The sequence below is a fragment of the Ranitomeya imitator genome, chromosome 4 (genome assembly GCF_032444005.1).
Source record: "Ranitomeya imitator isolate aRanImi1 chromosome 4, aRanImi1.pri, whole genome shotgun sequence".
Lineage (NCBI taxonomy): Eukaryota > Metazoa > Chordata > Amphibia > Anura > Dendrobatidae > Ranitomeya > Ranitomeya imitator.
The window spans coordinates 553294360-553316309 of record NC_091285.1 but is presented as its reverse complement, the minus strand read 5'-3'; the positions used below and the strand labels follow the sequence as shown (position 1 = coordinate 553316309).

General features: G+C 39.6%; 1 protein-coding gene across 1 annotated transcript in view; it reads right to left on the bottom strand.

The window, feature by feature from the left end:
* Positions 1–21950, bottom strand: part of ST8SIA2 (ST8 alpha-N-acetyl-neuraminide alpha-2,8-sialyltransferase 2) — a 553812-nt gene that overhangs the window by 108820 nt on the left and 423042 nt on the right. The window contains exon 5 of the mRNA XM_069766262.1: positions 14874–15167. Coding sequence (XP_069622363.1) covers positions 14874–15167 — 294 coding nt within the window. The remainder of the gene's footprint in view (positions 1–14873; positions 15168–21950) is intronic.

Below are 21950 nucleotides of genomic sequence, written 5' to 3'. Positions count from 1 at the left end.
GACCGCTACTCTTCTCCATCTACACCTTCGGCCTGGGACAGCTCATAGAATCCCACGGTTTACAATATCATCTCTATGCTGATGACAGGCAGATCTACCTATCTGGACCCGACCTCACTTCCTTACTGACCAAAATCCCACAATGTCTGTCTTCTATTTCATCCTTCTTTTCTGCCCGTTTTCTAAAACTGAACATAGACAAAACAGAATTCATCATCTTTCCCCCACCTCACTCTATCCCTCAACCTGACCTAACCATCAATGTCAATGGCTGCTCACTTTCCCTGGTCCCGCACGCTCGATGCCTCGGGGTGATCCTTGACTCTACCCTCTCTTTCAAGCCACATATCCAAGCCCTTGCCTCCTCTTGCTGATTCCAACTCAAAAACATTTCCCGGATCCGTGCATTCCTTGACCATGAAACCACTAAAACACTAGTACATGCACTTATCATCTCCTGCCTCGACTACTGCAACCTCCTACTCTCTGGCCTCCCCTCTAGCACTCTGGCACCACTTCAATCCATCCTAAACTCTGCTGCCCGACTACTCCACCTGTTTCCCCGTTACTCCCCAGCCTCTCCTCTCTGCCAGGCCCTTCACTGGCTTCCTATTGCCCAGAGGCTCTAGTTAAAAACACTAACAATGATATACAAAGCCATTCACAACCTGACTCCTCCATACATCTGTGACATGGTCTCCCGGTACCTACCTACACGCAACCTTCGATCATCTCATGATCTCCTTCTCTACTCCTCTCACAACCGCATCCAAGACTTCTCCCGTGCTTGCTTCCCCTATACTCTGGAACTCTCTACCCCAACACATCGGGCTCGCGCCTACCATGGAAACCTTCAAAAGGAACCTGAAGACCCACCTCTTCTGACAAGCCTACAACCTACAGTGATCCCCATAAAGGGTTGACTGTGACTTGTAGGATCGCTACTACCAACAGGCGGCGCTATAGAGTTTAAGTCCTCTTTTTCTCTGAAGAGGCAATTTGCATATATATTTTCATGCATTAAAGGGAACCTGTCACCTGAATTTGGCGGGACTGGTTTTGGGTCATATGGGCGGAGTTTTCGGGTGTTTAATTCACCCTTTCCTTACCCGCTGGCTGCATGCTGGCTGCAATATTGGATTGACGTTCATTCTCTGTCCTCCATAGTATACACCTGCACAAGGCAAGATTGCTTTGCCCAGGCGTGTACTATGGAGGACAGAGAATGAACTTCAATCCAATATTGCAGCCAGCATGCAGCCAGCGGGTAAGGAAAGGGTGAATTAAACACCCGAAAACTCCGCCCATATGACCAAAAACCAGTCCTGCCAAATTCAGGTGACAGAGTCCCTTTAATCAGATCATTTGTTTTTTAAGCTTAATTAATTTTTGTCTAATTTTTTATTTTATTTAGTACGGTATACACTGCCATCTCAGATCTACGTGTGGCTTGTGTGTGTTTACAATTTATCTATATACTGTGTGAAGAAGAAATGTTATTACTTTGTATTTTCATTTTTGATATACATGTTGAACCCACATATGTTTTGATGGATATTTTGTCACTATATAGCTTGTTGGTGGTTTTGATTCCATTAGTTCATTACACGTATAGCCACATATATTTAATTTTCATTTGTTATACTTGTTCCACTCAGTCAATCATGCATTTTTTGTCTCTGCTTTATATGTGAATTCTTTGGATTTTTTTTCTTTTTTTTCTTTTGCAAGTTTGCAACTATTTTTGCATTTTATATCAACGTGTTTATGGCTGGCGTTGGACCATTCTGTTGGAGTTTTGGATGTTTCTTTTCAACACAATTTACTTAATGAATAGTGTTGCTGGATGAAATTGAAGATGCTACTCATTTTTCATACTTTAATAAAGTTCTATTTTTTCCTGAATTTTCAGCTGGAGTTTTTTTTTTTTTTTTTGGAAGTGCGTATGTATTCATATAAAAAAAAAATAACACCAACCACCAACAATTGCATAATCAACATATGATAAAAACCTGATTTAAATTATAGACCATTACTGGTGATAAATTTTATTCTGTATTGTTAACTGAAGTAACATCTCAAATAACATATTTCATTTCACTCAAATGAGCACTTTTAGCAAATATTAAGGGAATTTTATGATGGTAACAAATGGATGGAAAAGCACAAAAATCTGTAAAAACTGAACCCTAGTCTCATGCTTAAATCCTGATTACATATCAAATGGCTACAAAATACTAGAACTAGTTACTTCAAAACTGAGTAGGTTCGTAAAAAAATAAGTTTTGTAAGTTTCCTTTAAAAAGTGAAAAATTTTAAAGCTTCTAACATCCTAACAAAATAAAAAAACATTTTATCAGTAGTGCTGCAGTCATAACATAAATGTTGTTTGTTACCTATTTTGTGTGGTATTCCTATCTGGATTAAAAGGATAACTATTCAAAGTTTGAAAATGGCTAATTTTCAAATATTTTTGTCAAATTTCTGATAGTTTTATAAAGAAATGCAAAACATATCGCGTAAAAGTTTGCCATTAACATAAAATATAATGTGTCGCTAAAAAACATTCTCAGAATCACTGAGATATGTTGAAACATTCCACAGTTATTGTCACATAAAGTGGCATGTGTCAGATTTGAAAAATTTGGCCTTGTCACTAAGGGGCTTTATCAAATGAGTGAATTTGCTCAGGTTTCCTCTTATTCGGCAAGCTATAGCGCTGGATCCTGGATCACACCGGCCGATCAGCTGATCGGGGCAGCAGCTGCATGTGTCGCGGCTGTGTGACAGTCACAACACATGCATGGACAGCCCAACAAACAGGCTCTCCATGCATGTGCTGTGACTGCGACAGGCGCGACACATGTACCCGGGGCACCAATCAGCTGATTGGCCTGTGCGATCCAGGAAGCTGAGTTCCCATTGCAGCTCATTCTGCAAGCGCTATAGCTTGCCGAATAAGTGGAAACTCAAGGAAATTCGCTCAACTCTAGTTTTAACCCCCTAAAGGCAGAGTGATCTTTGTTCTTGTGCATTCATTTTTCCCTATCCTTCTTCCAAGAGCTGTAAGTTTTTTACTTTCCAACTGACAGCTAGTTGAGGGCTTGTTTTTCATGGAACTAGTTCATTGTTGTCAACTTGACTTTCAGTTTTTTTCTGGACAGCTTAACAAAAAAATCCTAGACATTTTTTATGAACACATTGGAAAATAATAATGAAACATTATGGTTATAAGCGATCCATGTCTACAGGCCAAAACTCTGATATGAAGACATCTGTATTCAATGTGAACTGTAAAGTGATGACAATTACTGTCAAAATAATTAGCAGGAGTTTTATTTGGCTTCAAAAACGTCACAGACGCCTTAATTTTTTCTTACGGACAGTGAAAAAGCGCCCCCCGAGGAAGCAGCACATGCGAAACGCGCGTTGGGGCTCCCTTCTCCGCACACGGCTGCAGGTTGGTACTCTGTATGTGTACCCTCTTATTTATATTATGCAGGCAGACTCTAGGCTTTATCTACCTTACTGTATGAGACTTTCCTTCTACCATTGACTTATGCCTTTGGTCCTGGCAAGCGTATGCCATATAGTATACTTTGATTTATCTAGCTTACATTATGCACCTTATTGATAGTATTTAGTATACAATCTTTTGCACTAGGCACTTTACTTTATATTTTTCTGCATACAGTGTATCTCCCTGCATTTTGCACTTTGTTTGAGAGCATCCAATATATAGTTACTCCCTCTGGTTATCACATGCTCAGTTACTTCTATAAAACACCTATATGATCTTATTACTTGCACTACGCAACATATACTAATCTCTGTGATCTATATATGGTATTTTGTATCTTTTGGCATCAGTGTAACCGACCAATATATTTTTTTGATTTTTTTGCTCTATATATGTATTACTTGTCCCGTGTGTGGCACTAGTGTCGCCTCTTTTATCATCTTTTTTTCATTTGCATTCCATTATTTGGTTTCTATTTCATATTTTTGTATTTTATTTATATGGTTCTTCAATAAAATTGTTATATTTTAGCTCTTAGTGTCCATTTTTCTTTTGGGTTTCTGTCAAAATAATTAGCAGGAGTTTTATTTGGCTTCAAAAACGTCACAGACGCCTTAATTTTTTCTTACGGACAGTGAAAAAAAGTGCCCTATTTTTAAGGACTTTCCTGGAATTTCTGGATGGTTGGAAGCCTAAGACTAGTTGTACTCTTGAATGAAACCATCCATTTTGGCATACAGTTTACTGGAAAATGGGGAGGAAGTTCCAAGTGAAGCAAAATTGCGAGAAAAAAAAACAAACAACTTAATTCCACAATTGTTTTTTGGGTTTTGTTTTTTTTCGGTATTAATTCTGCAGTAAAAACCACCTGGAAACATGATTTTCCAGATCAGTACAGTTATGATGATACCAAAATTGTATTTTTCACTTATTTAAGTGGTGAAAAGCAACTCAGAAGTTTGTAAAAAAGAAAAATTAGTTTGAGTAGACATTTTTCCAAACCCGTAACATTTTTATTTTTCATTTGATGGAGCTGTGCGAGGGCTTATTTTCTGCATGATCACCTGATGTTATTGATAACATTTTGGGGTAGATATGAAGCTTTGAGCGCTTTGTATTGCATTTTTTGTGGAGTTGCGGCAACTAAAAACCTACAATTCTGGCATTTCCAATTTTTTTCTCTTTACAGGATTTATAGAAGGGGTTACTTGATTCTATATTTTAATACATACATATATATATATAAAACATTTCCTTATAGTTAATTGGTGAAAACGGCAAGGTTACATCTTTATTTTTTTAATTGTTATAAACTTTTTACCTTGTTTGTCCCTTTAGGGGACTTCAACCTGCAATCATATGATTGTTTTTGCGATGTACACCATTACCTCAGTATTGCTGTATATAGTAAAATTGACCGTATTCTACAAGTATGATGACCAGCCACAGACTGGAAGTCACAGAAGTGATTTAATGACAGGCACGGGGGCGTTCAGTTTGTCCCCTTTTTTTTTCCTTTATAAAAATGCAATTCTTTATTTAGTAGTCATCAAAATATTACAGCTTATTAGTATATGTTAGATTATATGTTTTGATAGGAATTTCAAAGAGGGGTCGAGAGGGTTATAGGGTGCATGATCACAGCAGGTTTGGGCAATGGTTCTTGCTTAGCCTTCATAAGTCATGTACCTGGATATGTGTCCCAGTGATCTAGGAAGCTATGGGCATAGTGCAAATTATATACCTTTTAGCTAAAGTTAGGAAATGATCCTGCTCATGTTCTGAGAAAGTACATGGTGAGCACAGTATATTTCCATTTCCACTTCACGTAGTTAATGTTACAGTAAGCCTCATGTAATAACCTTTTTGCCAGGGTCGATTAGACCTTAATGCTACATTTATGTGATTCCCGCCTCTATTACTATAAAATGCTGTCTTCTAAAGCCTACTTAGCACACAATTATCCTGTAGGAGAGCCGCCAAACGTAAACCATTGACCGCAATGAAATTTTAGATAGGAGCTATAGATAGATAGAAAATGTGGTCACTGAGCACCTCTCAAAAATTAATAGAGTAATGCCAAGGAACTTAAAAATGTTCCGCAGAGATACTGGGGATTTCACGAATTAGAAAAAAAATGTTCACAAATCATCAATAAAGAAGAAACAATATTTTTGTAAGTATGCTGAATTTCTAAACTTAGTATATGCAGCTGAATTTAAAAATGTCAACTACAGGAGCAGGCATTTCTCATATCATGTCAGCCATGGATGATGTGACTGTATGGTCCATTATCTTTATACTACACGTGCCTCAACACTAAGGCTATGTTCACACATTGCATTTTTGCAGCTTTTTTATGCTTTTTAACGCAAATTTAAGCTGCTATTTAACAGTATCAGCAAAAGCTATGAGATTTCAGAAATCTCATGCACACTCTGTTCTTTTTTTCCTGACTGAATTGGAAAACTACTGCTTTTTTAAAAATCTGTAGCATGTCAATTCTTTGCAGTAGTTTCTGAAATATGTACTTTAGACAAATTACTCATGTAATCTGCATGAAAAAAGCTGCAAAAACTCATGAAAAAATCAGCAATAGCCTGCTTTTTGTAATCAGCTTCTTTACAGCCAAGAGATTAGAACTCTAGTGCCACCTATTGGAAGTAGCAATCCTAACAGTCAATGTCGACCCGTTAACGAGCCTTGTCACATGACTTAGGATAAAAGCCAAACCAGAATCTCAATTTGCAGACACTGTGTTTCGTGGTACGGCACCTCGTCAGTGCAAGGCTCGTTAAAGGGTCGGATGTCATCTCAGTGCAGTCCGACATACACCGAGTCAGGCCATGGAGGAGATGGAAAAATTACTTTCTTTGTCTCCACTGCACCTGTGCTGTGATTTGCTCATCCAGGAGGATCGGAGCAAAGAGCACTGACACTCGGTGTCATGGGTTTACTGCGACAGAGAGGAGGCAGAAGACCGCAGCATCTGATTTATCCTACTCCTGCATGGGTTAGAAGCAATTTACCTTATTAAACGGTATAAATTTCTTTTGGCAGTGAAGGGGTTAATCTGCTCTGTTGAGAGCTCCCTGAGCATTTAAGCTTACAGCTGTGCACTGTCAGCCATTCCCATCTTACATATAAACTAGGCCGTGGCTAGCATTCATTGTCAGAGTTAGCTTATGCGGCATGGCTAGAGGTCATTGTTGGTTTATAGGAGTTTATCTGAGAATGTTGGTTTGCTTTGAGTGTGTGATAAGCTTTCTTCACCAACTTTGGTTTAACCCCATCCTCCACTCCCCGTTTTTTTCCTCCGTAAAATGTGTGCGTATATTTGTAAGTTTTGGTGTTTTAAGTTATGTCTGTTCATATTATCCACTCTTCCCTGGGTGAGGGAAGGGAACAGACTGAGGGCTGATTCGGGAGCTAAGCAAAGTTCGTGGCCTAGGCATCTTCACCATCAAAAGTAATCTGTGGAACAGGGCGAGATAGGGCGCCCCTAGCGTTAGAGACAGGGACACCCAACAACAGAATCGTGACACATGGCTCACGCTCACAACAGAGCTGAAGCAAAGGATCATTAGCATATTGCATCAGATGCTCTCTTGGATACATATGATAGTGTGATTCCAACCTAAGGGTAAGTTCTCAAAATCAGCTTATCTCATCCAATTAAATAGTCATATTTTTTAGTACCATATTTAAAAGGAAACAATTCAAGTTTCTGGTCATGAAAACTTACAACAATTGCATCTATTGGAAAACCAAAGTATTCATATAAGTACACAATCAAGGTGCCACACAAGGCAGGGATTTCATTAAGGAATACAACAAATAAAGCGAGAGAAAGGATAGGACTTTTCTCTGACTCCCTCCACACTCCCTCTATATAAATAATTTAAAATAAGGCCCTGGGTATTTGTGTGGCATCTTGATTGTGTAATTACATGAAAACTTTGTTTTTCTAGTAGATGCCATTGTTCTATTTTTATCGTGACCAGGAAATAGAACTGTTTCCTTTTAAATAAGGTACTATTATTATTATTATTATTATTATACATTTATATAGCATCATTTATTCCATAGTGCTTTACATGTGAAAAGAGGTAAATATAGACTAGCACAATAAACATGAGCAATACAAGGCACACACAAGTACAGAAGGAGAGAGGACCCTGCCCGCGAGGGCTCACAGTCTGCAGGTGATGGGTGAGGAAACACTAGGAGAGGGTAGAGCTGGTCATGTGGCGGATCAGCAGACTAAGGATCGCTAATAAAATTATGATTTTTTAACTGGATGAGATAAGGCAATTGTGAGAACTTTCAACACTCTCCACCCTACTTATATTTTGTCAGTCTAAAAGTAGCTTCACACGACCGATGTCTCCACCGCCGATAAAAATGGTCCAATTATTCTAATCCGACTTGGATCAGACTTTGATCAGAGTTTTATCAGAGTGGCATCAGTTTTTCTCGGACATAGGGAAAGAAAAAAAAGTCTCTCTATTTTCTCCTTTCTGCCAGTCCTGGAAAATCGGACCACATTCAGATCTCATTCAAGTGCATTCCATTTTTTTATGGACCCATAGACATGCATTGCTGATTTTGAACCGACAATCGAATCAAAATCGGACTTGTCTCCGATTTTTTATATGGACCACTCGTTCGGAGGAAAAAAATCATACATGTCCACAGCCCAATATCTGAAAAACCATGAACAGCACTCTTGTGAGAAAATTGTTCATGTGCATGAGTCCTATCACTGAGTGGGCTGACGGAGGAACAGAGAGCTATGACAATTTTGTATCTTTTTGATGGATTTGTAATATTTATGCAAAGCACAAAGCTTCATAAAGGACCTGCAGACACTCTGCAGCAGCAGAATGTTAGGATATTTTTAATGAAGCCTATATAGAAATTTACTGAAAAGGTACAGATCATTAGATTCATACTACCAATACCACGGCAGCACAATTAGGGCAGCCTTTCAGAGTAAATATACCTGGCTGCAATTACCAGATTCGGGCAGCATAAAGCTCATGCCAGGTTCCCTTTAACTTTGCAATTTAAAAGTAAAATAATAAATAAAAATAATTCTGTGTAAAATGTAGATATAATTAAGTAGAATTTATGAGTCAAGTGCAGGAATAAAACTGTATTCCCAATTAGAAATAAATATGAGATATAGGACTACAATATTAGGCCTCGTTCACACATTTAATATTTAGGTGAGTTTTTTACCTCAGTATTTGTAAGTTAAAACCAGGAGTGGAACAATCAGAGGAAAAGTATAATAGAAACACGTCACCACTTCTGTATTTATCACCTACTCCTGGTTTTGGCTTACACATACTGAGGTAAAAAACTGACCAAATATGAGGATCTCAAATTAAAATGACTTTTATGGTAATGGGAATGGGCAGAGTAATGACTCAATGGTTAGCACTGTTGATTTGCAGTGCTGGGATTCAAATCCCACCATGGACAATATCTGCATGAAGTGTGTATGGTCTCCTCTGGACATACTGATAGGAAACCTAGATTGTGAGCCCCAATAGGGACAGTAATGGTAAATGTTGTTAATCATATACAGTACAGACCAAAAGTTTGGACATACCTTCTCATTTAAAGATTTTTCTGTATTTTCATGACTACGAAAATTGTACATTCACACTGAAGGCATCAAAACTATGAATTAACACATGCGGAATTATATACTTAACAAAAAAGTGTGAAACAACTGAAATTATGTCTTATATTCTAGGTTCTTCAAAGTAGCCACCTTTTGATTTGATGACTGCTTTGCACACTCTTGGCATTCTCTTGATGAGCTTCAAGAGGCAGTCACCAGGAATGGTTTTCAATTCACAGGTGTTCCCTCTCCCCTGTCAGGTTTAATAAGTGGGATTTCTTGCCTTATAAATGGGGTTGGGACCATCAGTTGTATTGTGCAGAAGTCTGGTGGATACAAAGGTGATAGTCCGACTGAATAGACTGTTAGAAATTGAATTATGGCAAGATAAATTAGCTAAGTAAAGAAATGCGAGGGGCCATCATTATTTTAAGAAATGAAGGTCAGTGAGTCAGAAAAATTGGGAAAACTTTGAAAGTGTCCCCAAGTGCAGTGGCAAAAACCATCAAACGCTACAAAGAAACTGGCTCGCATGAGGACCGCCCCAGGAAAAGAAGACCAGGAGTCACCTCTGCTTCTGAGGATAAGTTTATCCGAGTCACCAGCCTCAGAAATCGCAGGTTAACAGCAGCTCAGATTAGAGACCATGTCAATGTCTCACAGAGTTCTAGCAGCAGACACATCTCTACAACAACTGTTAAGAGGAGACTTTGTACAGCAGGCCTTCATGGTAAAATAGCTGCTGGGAAACCATTGCTAAGCACAGGCAACAAGCAGAAGAGACTTGTTTGGGCTAAAGAACACATGGAATGGACATTAGACCAGTGGAAATCTGTGCTTTGGTCTGATGAGTCCAAATTTGAGATCTTTGGTTCCAACTACCGTGTCTTTGTGTGACACCGAAAAGGTGAACGGATTGACTCTACATGCCTGGTTCCTACCATGAAGCATGGAGGAGAAGGTGTGATGGTGTGGTGGTGCTTTGCTCGTGACACTGTTGGGGATTTATTCAAAATTGAAGGCATACTGAACCAGCATGGCTACCACAGCATCTTGCAGCGGCATGCTATTCCATCCAGTTTGCGCTTAGTTGGACCATCAATTATATTTCAACAGGACAATGACCCAAAACACACCTCCAGGATGTGTAAGGGCTATTTGACCAAGAAGGAGAGTGATGGGGTGCTACGCCAGATGACCTGGCCTCCACAGTCACCAGACCTGAACCCAATCGAGATGGTTTGGGGTGAGCTGGACCGCAGAGTGAAGTCAAAAGGGCCAACAAGTGCTAAGCATCTCTGGGAACTCCTTCAAGATTGTTGGAAGACCATTCCCAGTGACTACCTCTTGAAGCTCATCAAGAGAATGCAAAGAGTGTGCAAAGCAGTCATCAAAGCAAAAGATGGCTACTTTGAAGAACCTAGAATATAAGACATAATTTCAGTTGTTTCACACTTTTTTGTTAAGTATATAATTCCACATGTGTTAAATCATAGTTTTGATGCCTTCAGTGTGAATGTACAATTTTCATAGTCATGAAAATACAGAAAAATCTTTAAGTGAGAAGATGTGTCCAAACCTTTGGTCTGTACTGTAAGTATAATAAAAGGTAAAAAAGCCAAATGAACATTTGCACTTATCTACTGCAGTGATGTAGCCAGTATTAAATGAGCACAGACAAAAGAGATTAAGGCGCAGAATGTTAACTTAACACAACTAAAGCTGTTGAATATATATTGTTAGGTGTTGTAGATCTCATGCTGGGATATTTGTCTGCATTTGATATCGTTGTCATTTTAAGAATGGCTTCATCTTTGGATCAGAAAGCCTGACTCATACATTTCTAGAAACAATACTTTCCGCACATCAATAATATAAATCTAACCGCTTCCACTCAATCAAATTAATGACAGGAGATATTTTTCTACCGGGGCTGCCTGGACCCGAGCGCACACTTACTGCTGAGATTTACCTGCCTGGCACTATACAATCCTTGGAAAAGCATTTCAGAAATTGGCATCTATAGTATATTCTGTCAGAAGGAAGGATTAGAACTGCTTGGCAAACGTGTTCCCTTTGCTTTTCTTTGTCGAGAAAGATATTGTACCTTCCATTCTGGAGCTGAGTGATATTATTTCCTTGACACGCTCCTTTCTCCCATGCTGAGTTGCAGCAGGTGCATAGGAAAAGCTTGATCTGTATTTTTCGTCTTGACAGTAAAGACTAATATGTGACTCACTTTATGCCCCGTTCAGCTTCCTGGAGATAAGTCTTGGAGATTCAGTGACCCAATTATGGAAACAACCAACTTTGAGCAGTACATTGCAGCACACACTATAGAGCCCTCTCCCGATAGAAGGCTGCGGTGAATACTGTTATCTGCAGGAGGTAGCGCTGAGGCCACAGTGCTGGGATTAGAAATGTGCCTGTTTATAAGGAGCTTATTACAGAAGAATAACTACTGAAATGAAGGAATGTCACTTACAGCCATAAGATTTCAACCTTTTCTTCCCTTCATCTTTTACAGGTACTAAAATAAATAGCTTTACTGCGGTACAGAGCTAATACCCCTCTAATGGTCTTGACGTTTTGTATCGTTCCCCGTTGATTAACGCATTTTGTTATTTTTTTTTTTTACAAGGAAAAGAACAAAAATCAAACAATTGCTGGCCTGTAGCGCTCCCGGTAAAGCCATTGAATTTCACAATCTCCCGACCCACGGCCTTTATTTTGCAAACTCTATACTTAGAGCTATTTACGTGACCTGTTCATAATGTAATTGTGTTTCATGCTTGCAACATATACTCCAGCTTACTTACAATCTCACTGATTTTGTTCCATTATCCTTTGTGTTTCTGGAGGGAAATGTGGTCAAAATGATGTACTTATTTCAAATAGCATTAGCTTTCTTTAAAGACCCAAGAGACACACTTGATGGATTTATTGAGAAATGCGGATACCACCACAGCCAAAAATATCTAGAATGTGTGTGCTCTAGGTTTTGTATATGAGCAGCAACTGTTAAAGGATAAGCTGTCAACATGTATGTAGGAAATCAGCATGTATTAATCAGTGTGATTGGTATAGTGGTTGTCCAACTCTGAAATAAAAAAAAAAATAAGAAAGAAATTTAAAAAAAACTAAAAATGAAGTACACTCACCCTAATGGTTTAAGATGCTGCACTTCTAATGCTGCCTGTCTCTGTACTTCTATTTCCCGATGTAAGAACATCCAACTGCTGCAGACAATCATTGGCCACAGCGATGATGAATTTGTTAGGAGAGCATGCAATGCCCATGCAGGAAGAGGAAGTATGGAGTTTGGTAGAGGCAGCATTAGAAGAGGAGCTGGAAGGACCGGTAAGATAATATGCTTTATTATTATATTTTACAATATTCTGAATGGTTTCTGGACATTTTAGGCGCATGATGTCCCTTGTTTATGAGCAACCCTCTCTATAACGGCTAGCTCACACGAGTGCATAACATAGCATAATATTATCTGATGTTTTGTCGGATAGCACTTGGCTCAATGCTATATTATGGGGTAGTGCCAATTCGGCATGAGAAAAAAAATTGCAGCATGTTGCAAGTGGCTCTGGAATTCGGATCACGCCCACCCACACAAGTCTATCGGTGCATGGAAAACATCGAACTACATTCGAGTTGAGACCACTATTTGCTGACTCAGACAATGGAGAAGATGGAGAAATTAAGTTCTCCATCTTTTCCTCACCTGTGATATGATATTTTTATGCGATAGAACTGGATCACACTGAGATGACACTCGGCTCAAACTCTAACAGAGTTTGAGCTGAGTGTCATTAGCATAACTAGCCCGATTATGTCGCATGAGAAAATCTACGGCCGTCTGTCCGCAATTCGAGACAGAGTAAAGTACCATCTCAAAAATGGGCTTGTACTCTGGATATCGAACACAAATGTGTCCACCTCTACTTTTTCACAAATTTAATTTAGGCTATGTGCACACGTTGCTGAATTGCCGGGGAAATTTCTGCGGCAATTCCACAACTCCATGATGCGATTCTGCCACAGAAAAATACGCAGCATTAGCACAGCATTGCGGAATCTCATTGTATTCAATGGGCTGTGTTGTGTTTCGCAACGAATAACTGTGGCAAAAACGCATACAATCCACAACGTGTGCACGTAGCCTAAGAATTCCAATTTCTTCAAAACAAAATCAATTCAATATGTTGACATTTCAGCAAAACTTTCAACATTACAACCACTGAGGAAGGTAGTTCCCGAAACACGCGTCGGGGTGGACGGGAACGGCGTGCACGTGTGCTGTGACCTCCCACTGTGGTATGAATACGGATCACAATTATATCTGTAATTAGGTCGCATAAGTCCATGATACTTGTCTACTTTTGAGATAAACTTGCATGATCTGGTTACATGCCGAATATGGATCTTTGGACAATGAATAAGAGATAGTCACATGCACTCTGACCTGTCCTTTTGTATGTGCTGGGTTTGACAGAGGGGATTTTCCCACTTGCTATGTTTTATGCCTGTTACTATAAAACGAAGTTTTGCACATTTGTATATCTTGGGACTTTTTGACTGATCCTTTTTTATGAATATATTCTGTGTGAATTTGCAGTTGTCCAAATATGGTCCTATTCTGTCCTATTAAAACTGTGGTCAAATACTATTAATTATGAAGTAAAGGCCCCTTCACATTAAGCGACGCTGCAGCGATACCGACAACGATCCGGATCGCTGCAGCGTCGCTGTTTGGTCGCTGGAGAGCTGTCACACAGACAGCTCTCCAGCGACCAACGATGCCAGTAACCAGGGTAAACATCGGGTTACTAAGCGCAGGGCCGTGCTTAGTAACCCGATGTTTACCCTGGTTACCAGCGTAAAAGTAAAAATAAACAAACACTACATACTTACCTACCGCTGTCTGTCCCTGGCGCTCTGCTTCTCTGCACTCCTCCTGTACTGGCTGTGAGCACAGCGGCTGGAAAGCAGAGCGGTGACGCCACCGCTCTGCTTTCCGGCTGACCGACGCTCACAGCCAGTACAGAAGGAGTGCAGAGCACAGCGCCGGGGACAGACAGCGGTAGGTAAGTATGTAGTGTTTTTTTTTTTTACTTTTACGCTGGTAACCAGGGTAAACATCGGGTTACTAAGCGCGGCCCTGCACTTAGTAACCCGATGTTTACCCTGGTTACCAGTGAAGACATCGCTGGATCGGTGTCACACACGCCGATCCAGCGATGTCAGCGGGAGTCCAGGGACAAAATAAAGTTCTGGACTTTGTTCAGCGACCAACGATCTCCCAGCAGGGGCCTGATCGTTGGTCGCTGTCACACATAACGATTTCCTTAACTATATCGTTGCTACGTCACAAAAAGCAACTATATCGTTAACGATATCGTTATGTGTGAAGGTACCTTAACAGATAATAAGAGACGGATTATGTATTCCATTGGCTATTTATAACCACTGGGTGATGCAAATAGTCATTGATAGACATAAATACTCACATATAGCATAAAAATCTGGCCGTAAAGAGACACATACAGCATTTTTTTTCAAAGCTAGCCATCTTTTGAGACTTGTCTAAAGATGTTTCAAGCCTTTGAAAAAATTATATAGGGACATATCTGCATTATTACATGGTCTCTAATTCAATTGAATTGATACATCTACATAGCTTTGAATGTTTGGATAAAAACGTACCCTCTGACGGCATGAAGAAGTCGTAGAGATGGGTAAGCTGTGTGTACATTGATGCGGTGCTTTATAATAAGGTCATTAACCCATTCAACACGCTCCTCTCCTCCCTTAGCCATGAATGCTGGAATCCACAGAATGCTTTCGTTCAAGCTTTTCAGACGCTGCAAAAATTTATCCTTCCAAGTGTCATTCACTAGGTCCTCAAATGCACGCTGCACCACGGATGGATTCATGGTTACCAAGTGCGTCTTCATACCAACATCTCTTGCATAGTCTTCAACTGGGGCCAAATTACATCTACAAAAAGAAGGTTTTTAAAAATTTCAAAATAATAAACACACAATCCACTAACTTCGGTAAAACAGATCTCAATTTGTCATGTCATGTAACAGAACTTGTGGAAACTAGTGAGAAAAATGGAGTGCTTGTCGGTGCTGTCTCATGTAAAATAAAGTCTTACTTTGTTCAGCAGTTTAAAACCACTTCTTCAGTCGTCTAAAACCCAAAATATAATCAGTGGTAACAGTACAAAAGTCTACATGAGCAAACAGTTTTTCAATTACGAACCAGAATCTTCATAAGGCGTCCAGAACCTGATGAAGATCCTGGTACAGCATCTAAAATGCATTAGCACTGTTCTTATTTTTGGTTTTACTCTGACCAATAAAAAGGTGGTTTTAAATTGGTGAATGGAAAACGACTTTGTTTCACATGAGACAGCGCCAAAAAATCCAACTATTTAAATTTGGTTTCCATTTGTATGACGCATTCGACATCAACCCCATTATTACCATGCACTATTGCATAGCTCACAAGGTGATCACATAGTATATATATTGATCCTACAACATTATTATCAGCAATACTCGTTGGAGCATTCTTGTTCCTCTAATTTTTTCTCAACAGTCACTGATATAAGTAAACATAGCTTGATTGTTTGTGCCTTTGTATAACTTTCTAAGCAAATGCAACGTAATAGATTTACCTACAGCCTTGTTACTGACTAGCACTGACCCTTTAACTGCTAAGCCGAGAACATTCAGTGATTTCAATGAACAATAATTTCCCTAAGATCTGTAAAATAATATGCTAACTTCCTCCTGTTATGTAACCTGTGCCATAGATTTAATAGCATTACCATGATGACAGAGTCTCTAAGTCTGATCACGTCTAAGCCTAAGTCTGAATATTGTTCTTTGATGTCTTCTGTGTTAAAATACATTGAAAACATTTATAAGGATTCATTCAGTCCTGATTTTTCATGTAGCCAAAAAGTCGGTTCGCATTTCTTCAATGTTGGGTCAGTGTCGGTCTTTACCATCAGTGTTTCATCAAATAAATAAACTACAAAGTATTTCCTTTGCATCACAATGGCTCTCCTCCTGCTCCCTCTTTGACCAGTTACAATCTGGCTTCTGACCCCATCACTCAACTGAAAGTGCCCTAACTAAAGTCACCAATGACTTACTAACCGCCAAGAGCAAGCAACACTACTCTGTCCTCCTTCTCCTGGACCTGTCTTTTGCCTTTGACACTGTGGACCATTCCCTCCTGCTACAGATTCTATCATCTCTTGGCATCACAGACTTGGCCCTAATCTGGATCTCGTCATATCTAACAGACCGAACTTTGAGTGTCTCCCTCTCCCACACCACCTCCTCATCTCGCCCCTTGTCTGTCGGTGTCCCTTAAGGCTCAGTTTTGAGACCCCTACTCTTCTCCATCGGCCTGGAACAGCTCATAGAATCCCACGGTTTGCAGTATCATCTTTACACCAATGACACGCAGATCTACCTATCCAGACCTGATCTCACCTCCTTACTCACCAAAATCCCACACTGTCTGTCTGCTATCTCGGCCTTCTTTTCTGCTCACTTTCTAAAACTGAACATGGACAAAACAGAATTCATCATCTTTCCCCCATCTCACTCTACCCCTCCACCAGACCTATCCATCAATGTCAATGGCTGCTCACTTTCCCCAGTCCCACATACTCGGTGCTTCGGGGTGATCCTCGAATCTGCCCTCTCTTTCAAGTCACATATCCAAGCCCTTACCTCCTCCTGTAATCTTAAACTCAAACATATTTTCTGGATCCGTGCATTCCTCGACAACGAAACCACAAAAACACTAGTGCACGCCTTTATCATCTCCCGCCTTGACTACTGCAACTTCCTACTCTCTGGCCTCCCCACTAGCACTCTGACACCACTCCAATCCATCCTACACTCTGCTGCCCAACTAATCTACCTGTCTCCTCGCTATTCCCCAGCTTCTCCCCTATGCCAAGCCCTTGACTGGCTTTCTATTGTCCAGAGGCTACAGTTCAAAACCCTTACTATGACATACAAAGCCTCCTCCATACATCTGCGACATGGTCTCCCAGTACTTACCTACATGCAACCTTTGATCCTCGCAAGATCTCCTTCTCTACTCCCTTCTTATCTCTTCTTCCCACAACTGAATCCAAGACTTCTCCCGAGCTTCACCCATACTCTGGAACTCTCTACCCTAAGACATCAGACTCTCGCCTACCATAGAAACCTTCAAAAAGAACCTGAAGACTCACGTCTTCCGACAAGCCTACAGCCTGCAGTGATCCTCAACCTACTGTACCACCGCACGACCAACTCTACCCTCTCCTTGTGTATCCTCACCCATCCCCTGCAGACTGTGAGCCCTTGCGGGCAGGGTTCTCCCTACTTCTGTACCTGTTAGTGCCTTGTTTTTTACTCATGTTGATTGTATTTGTCTATATTTGCCTCCTTTTCACATGTAAAGCACCTTGGAATAAATGGCACTATAAAAATGTATAATAATAATAATAATAATAATGGACAGCATACGGACTGCACATGAATGACAATATAGGCTGCCTGTGATTTTCACAGACCAATAGACTTAAAAACGGACATCTCTGTGATTTTTTTTTTGGACACAGTCTGCCAAATAACACGACGTGTGATTTGCACCATATATTAGAGAAAGGTAAGTGTTCTAGCAGTGAAAAACACGGATAGAACAAATATGTGAAAATGGAAGTCTGAATCAGGCCTAAAACATCATGTAAGAAAGATGGGCTTTGGTCTTTTAAATACCGATTCTAATCATCCACAGATGCGACATCAATTATATGGTTGCAATTAGTAAAAAAAATATAAACAACAGAACTGTCTTTGGAAATCTGTCCAATCTGCAATCCAAAGGCTGCCAGACACATTAAACCGCTATCTACTGAACAGGGATCCAAGGAGAAACATTTCTCCAAGTGGAGACTGACATGCCAAGTTGAGGAGACTTTTAATCCTTGCAATGCTCCTCTGGTAAATATGCAAATTGTCTTTTCAGAGAGGAAGAGGACTAGAACTCTAGTGCTACCTATTGGAAGTAAAAATTCTAAAAGTCGATATTGGCTCCGATAACGAGCCTTGCCACGTGACTTATGATAAAAGCAAAAACCAAAATCTCAAGTTGCAAATACTGTTTTCGGGTACTACCTCTCATCAGTGCAAAGAGTAAGATCTGGTTTGGCTGGGTGAGAGGCATCTGACTGGGATCCAATGAGTATTGTGTCTCCTTACTGAGACTGACATTTCAAGCCTGACATGCTAAAGTCAGGAGACTTTTAAGCCTTGCAATGCTCCTCTGGGAAATATACAAGTTGTCTCTTCAGAAAGGAAGAGGAATAGAACTCTAGTGCCACCTGTTGGAAGTATCTACTGAACAATAACGCAGTCTACGCTTGGTTCGGCAAAGTGCTCTTGTATTTTCTATGAGAGCTACTGTCAAACAAAAGTTTATCTTGAGAAGAAAAGCATCGGACATTGGAAATCCAACAAGCCTTTTCTCTCCCAATATTATTGGTTGGGGTAGAGTCTGGAGGCTCAATAGACATTAGACTATCAGCCGACCCTGATGATAGCTCTATAATTGTGTAAGAATATAGTCTACCAAAGAGCTTCTCTCTAAAAGGTACCCAATAAGAAGGTCTTTAAGTGCCCAAGGGGTCCAGCTGATGGCGCAATAATGGGCTCTGAAGATCCTGTCTATGACAAACTCATTTCATTTCGGAGTCCATCACTTGCTGTTATAAATAAATAGTTATGGCTTAATTCACACATAACTTAATAATAGGCTAGGTTGTTTATTTAAAAATGGATACAGCTTGTACCATCACCTCAATCAAATAAATATACTCATATAAAGTACTACAAACATAACTTATCAACATCTTTTTGGTCAAAGAACTATGACTGTGAAATCTTTGTAATAAAAAGTAAGACTACTCTTGACATCAGGAAAATGTTTTTTGAAGCCCTATGCACTTCTGTGTTATGCATCATATGATGTAATTTTCAATGCCTAAAGCTCGAAGACATAATGACTCATCCAAAGTCACAGGGAGGTGACACAAGAATCAAGCCAGGCTTGCCTACTCCGTTATTAATCAAATGAGCTGTTCTCTCCTCACATCAATGCAAACAGAGCGCTATTTGAATTCAGATTTCCTTTACTATGGATCTTTGAAATCACAATGCTAATGCCTCCAGTCTTTGAAGACAGTCATTCCCTGCTGCAGCAGTTCAATGGCTTTGTACTCCATAACACTATCAGCTATATAATCTCCTTTTCTGTTCTCTACACCTGTTGAGCTCAAAGATGCTGAGAGTCTGAGAGTCTTGATTCAACTGCTGAGAAAGAAGCCATTCTGTAGCTTAGCTTCAACAACTGCAACATTACTGAAATGCCAGTATCGTATATACCAGTAGAATAGTGATGATGGGGTTAAATGTGCCTTTTAATTCACATTCAATACATAGTAGATCTACTCTAAGTGGTACATAATTATAATGCTTCTCCTTATTACAGTACAACGAGTCGTTTCCATCATAAAATATGGGTTGGCTCAAAAAATGTCAATATATACAACTCATAGCAACCATATTGGAAAAGCGAATAACACGGCATATCAGTATTTTTAGAGTATTTGCAAAGGTTTGATAGTTTTCCTTTGATGTACAGAATTTTTTTTTTCAATCTAGTTCACAACTAAATGGGATACTAATATTTTATTATTTATGTTTTGTTTCCTAGTGGCGTTGCCTCAAAAAACCAGATGGATAATATTTTATGTGAAGTTAAGACTCTCTCGTCCGTACTGTTCAGTGCTGCTCAGCTTCACATATTAAGGATCTAATTGGAATATAGTAATTTCTTCTGTTCATATAGAAACCATGACTGGTGTAACAAATATATCTATTGGATGACATGAGACAGGTTATGGAAGACTGACTTTTAGAGTGGAAAGATTTATAACATCTTTAATTTGAGAGGGCCAGTGTGGTTTTATGCCAGAAAAGTCAACAGTGATGAACATAAGAAGACTATTGCAGCTCCAAGATGAAGGAGGGAGAATCAGGAGGAGAGAGTCACTCCATGCTCTCCTTGGATGGAGTAAAAGCGTGACATCTTGGTATCGGGAAGTGGTTGGAGAATAAAGAGGAGCAGTACATTTGCACAGGAGAGGGCTGGGGTGAGGTGAGTATAATTTTTTTAACTCTTCCCAGATCTTTAGAACTTAGCAACATGGCGGCTGGCTGGCTTCCATTTTTCTGGGTACATAAGTGAGTTGCCTGAAACTTGGATTCAAATGGAACTATTAATTTGGGGAAATCCTAAAGAAATTACATTAATTTTGAATTGATTTGCTTATCTCTAGTAGAATACCGTCATAGAATTTGCATAGGTAGGCTGTTCTCATTTACTTTCAATGAGCAACACACTACAGAAATATCGTAGGTGTGTAACTGTCAAGTTGGCAAACTGATACATCAGTATAGAGCCTTTACTGGCTAAAATTAGGCAATGGTAAAAATATCTGGATTTTTGTGTGTGGGGTGAGAGAGAGATGACAATATATCATTGTATGCACATCATATTCATTCATGTTTGATCAGTCTTTCTCCATATACAAGTCAGAAGCTGGTGTATGAAGTGGGCTCGCACAGCGAGCCCGCCTCAAACCCGACATGCGATGGCTGAGTATTACAGCTAGGACCTGCCACTAACAATTGCGTGTAGAGCGGAGCTTTGCCCACGATTGTTAATCTGTTAAATGCCGTTGTCAATCTCCGACAGAGCGCATTTATACTTCCGACCATCGGCGCACCCATTTCGTGATTGCAGGTCGCCAGTGGGTTGCCATGACAACCAGTGGTCAGCTGATGACCCCCCCCCCCCCCCCCGTGCTTGCCATTGCAAATTGCTTTGAAACCCTGCCCGTGGCTCAACTTCAAAGGAGACTGTGATTTCTGAAGCATCTCTGCATATAGCACAAGCGATCGGATGATTGCATCTTCAAGCCCCCTAAGGAGGCTAACAAAATCAGTTAAAAATAAAAAAAGTTTTAAAAATATGAAAAAACAAAACAAAATAAAAGTTCAAATCACACCCCTTTTCTCCCCAGTGAAAATAAAGATATTAAAAAAATAAAAATAATACAAAAATGTATCACCGCATTCAGAAAAGTCAGATCTAGCAAAATATAAAAACAATTAACCCAATTGGTAAATACCGTAAATGGAAAAAATTCAAGAACGCCCAAATTATGTCACCACAATTCCACAAGAAATGCTGTAATAGGTGATAAAAAAGTCACATTTATCCCAAAATGGTACTAATAAAAATGTTGTCTCGCCCTGCAAAAATCAAGCCATGACTCATCTTCATAGGATGAAAACTAAAAATGTTACGGATCTCGGAAAATAGTGACACAACTCCAACAAATTTTTTTTGCAAACTTCAGGGTTTTTTTTTCACCACTAAAATAATACAAAAAAACTGGACATGTTTGGCATTGACATAATCATATTGATGAGGAGAATCATACTGCATGGTCATTGTTACCACAAAATGTACACTGTAAAAACAATTCCCAAAAACAACATTAGATTTGTGTTTTATTCAAAATTTCACTCCATTGGAATTTCTTTTCTGTTTTTGAGTACATTATGTGGTAAAATGAATAGTGTAGTTTAAAAGAACAATTGTGGACAGAATATGTCTATGTGGACAGAAAAA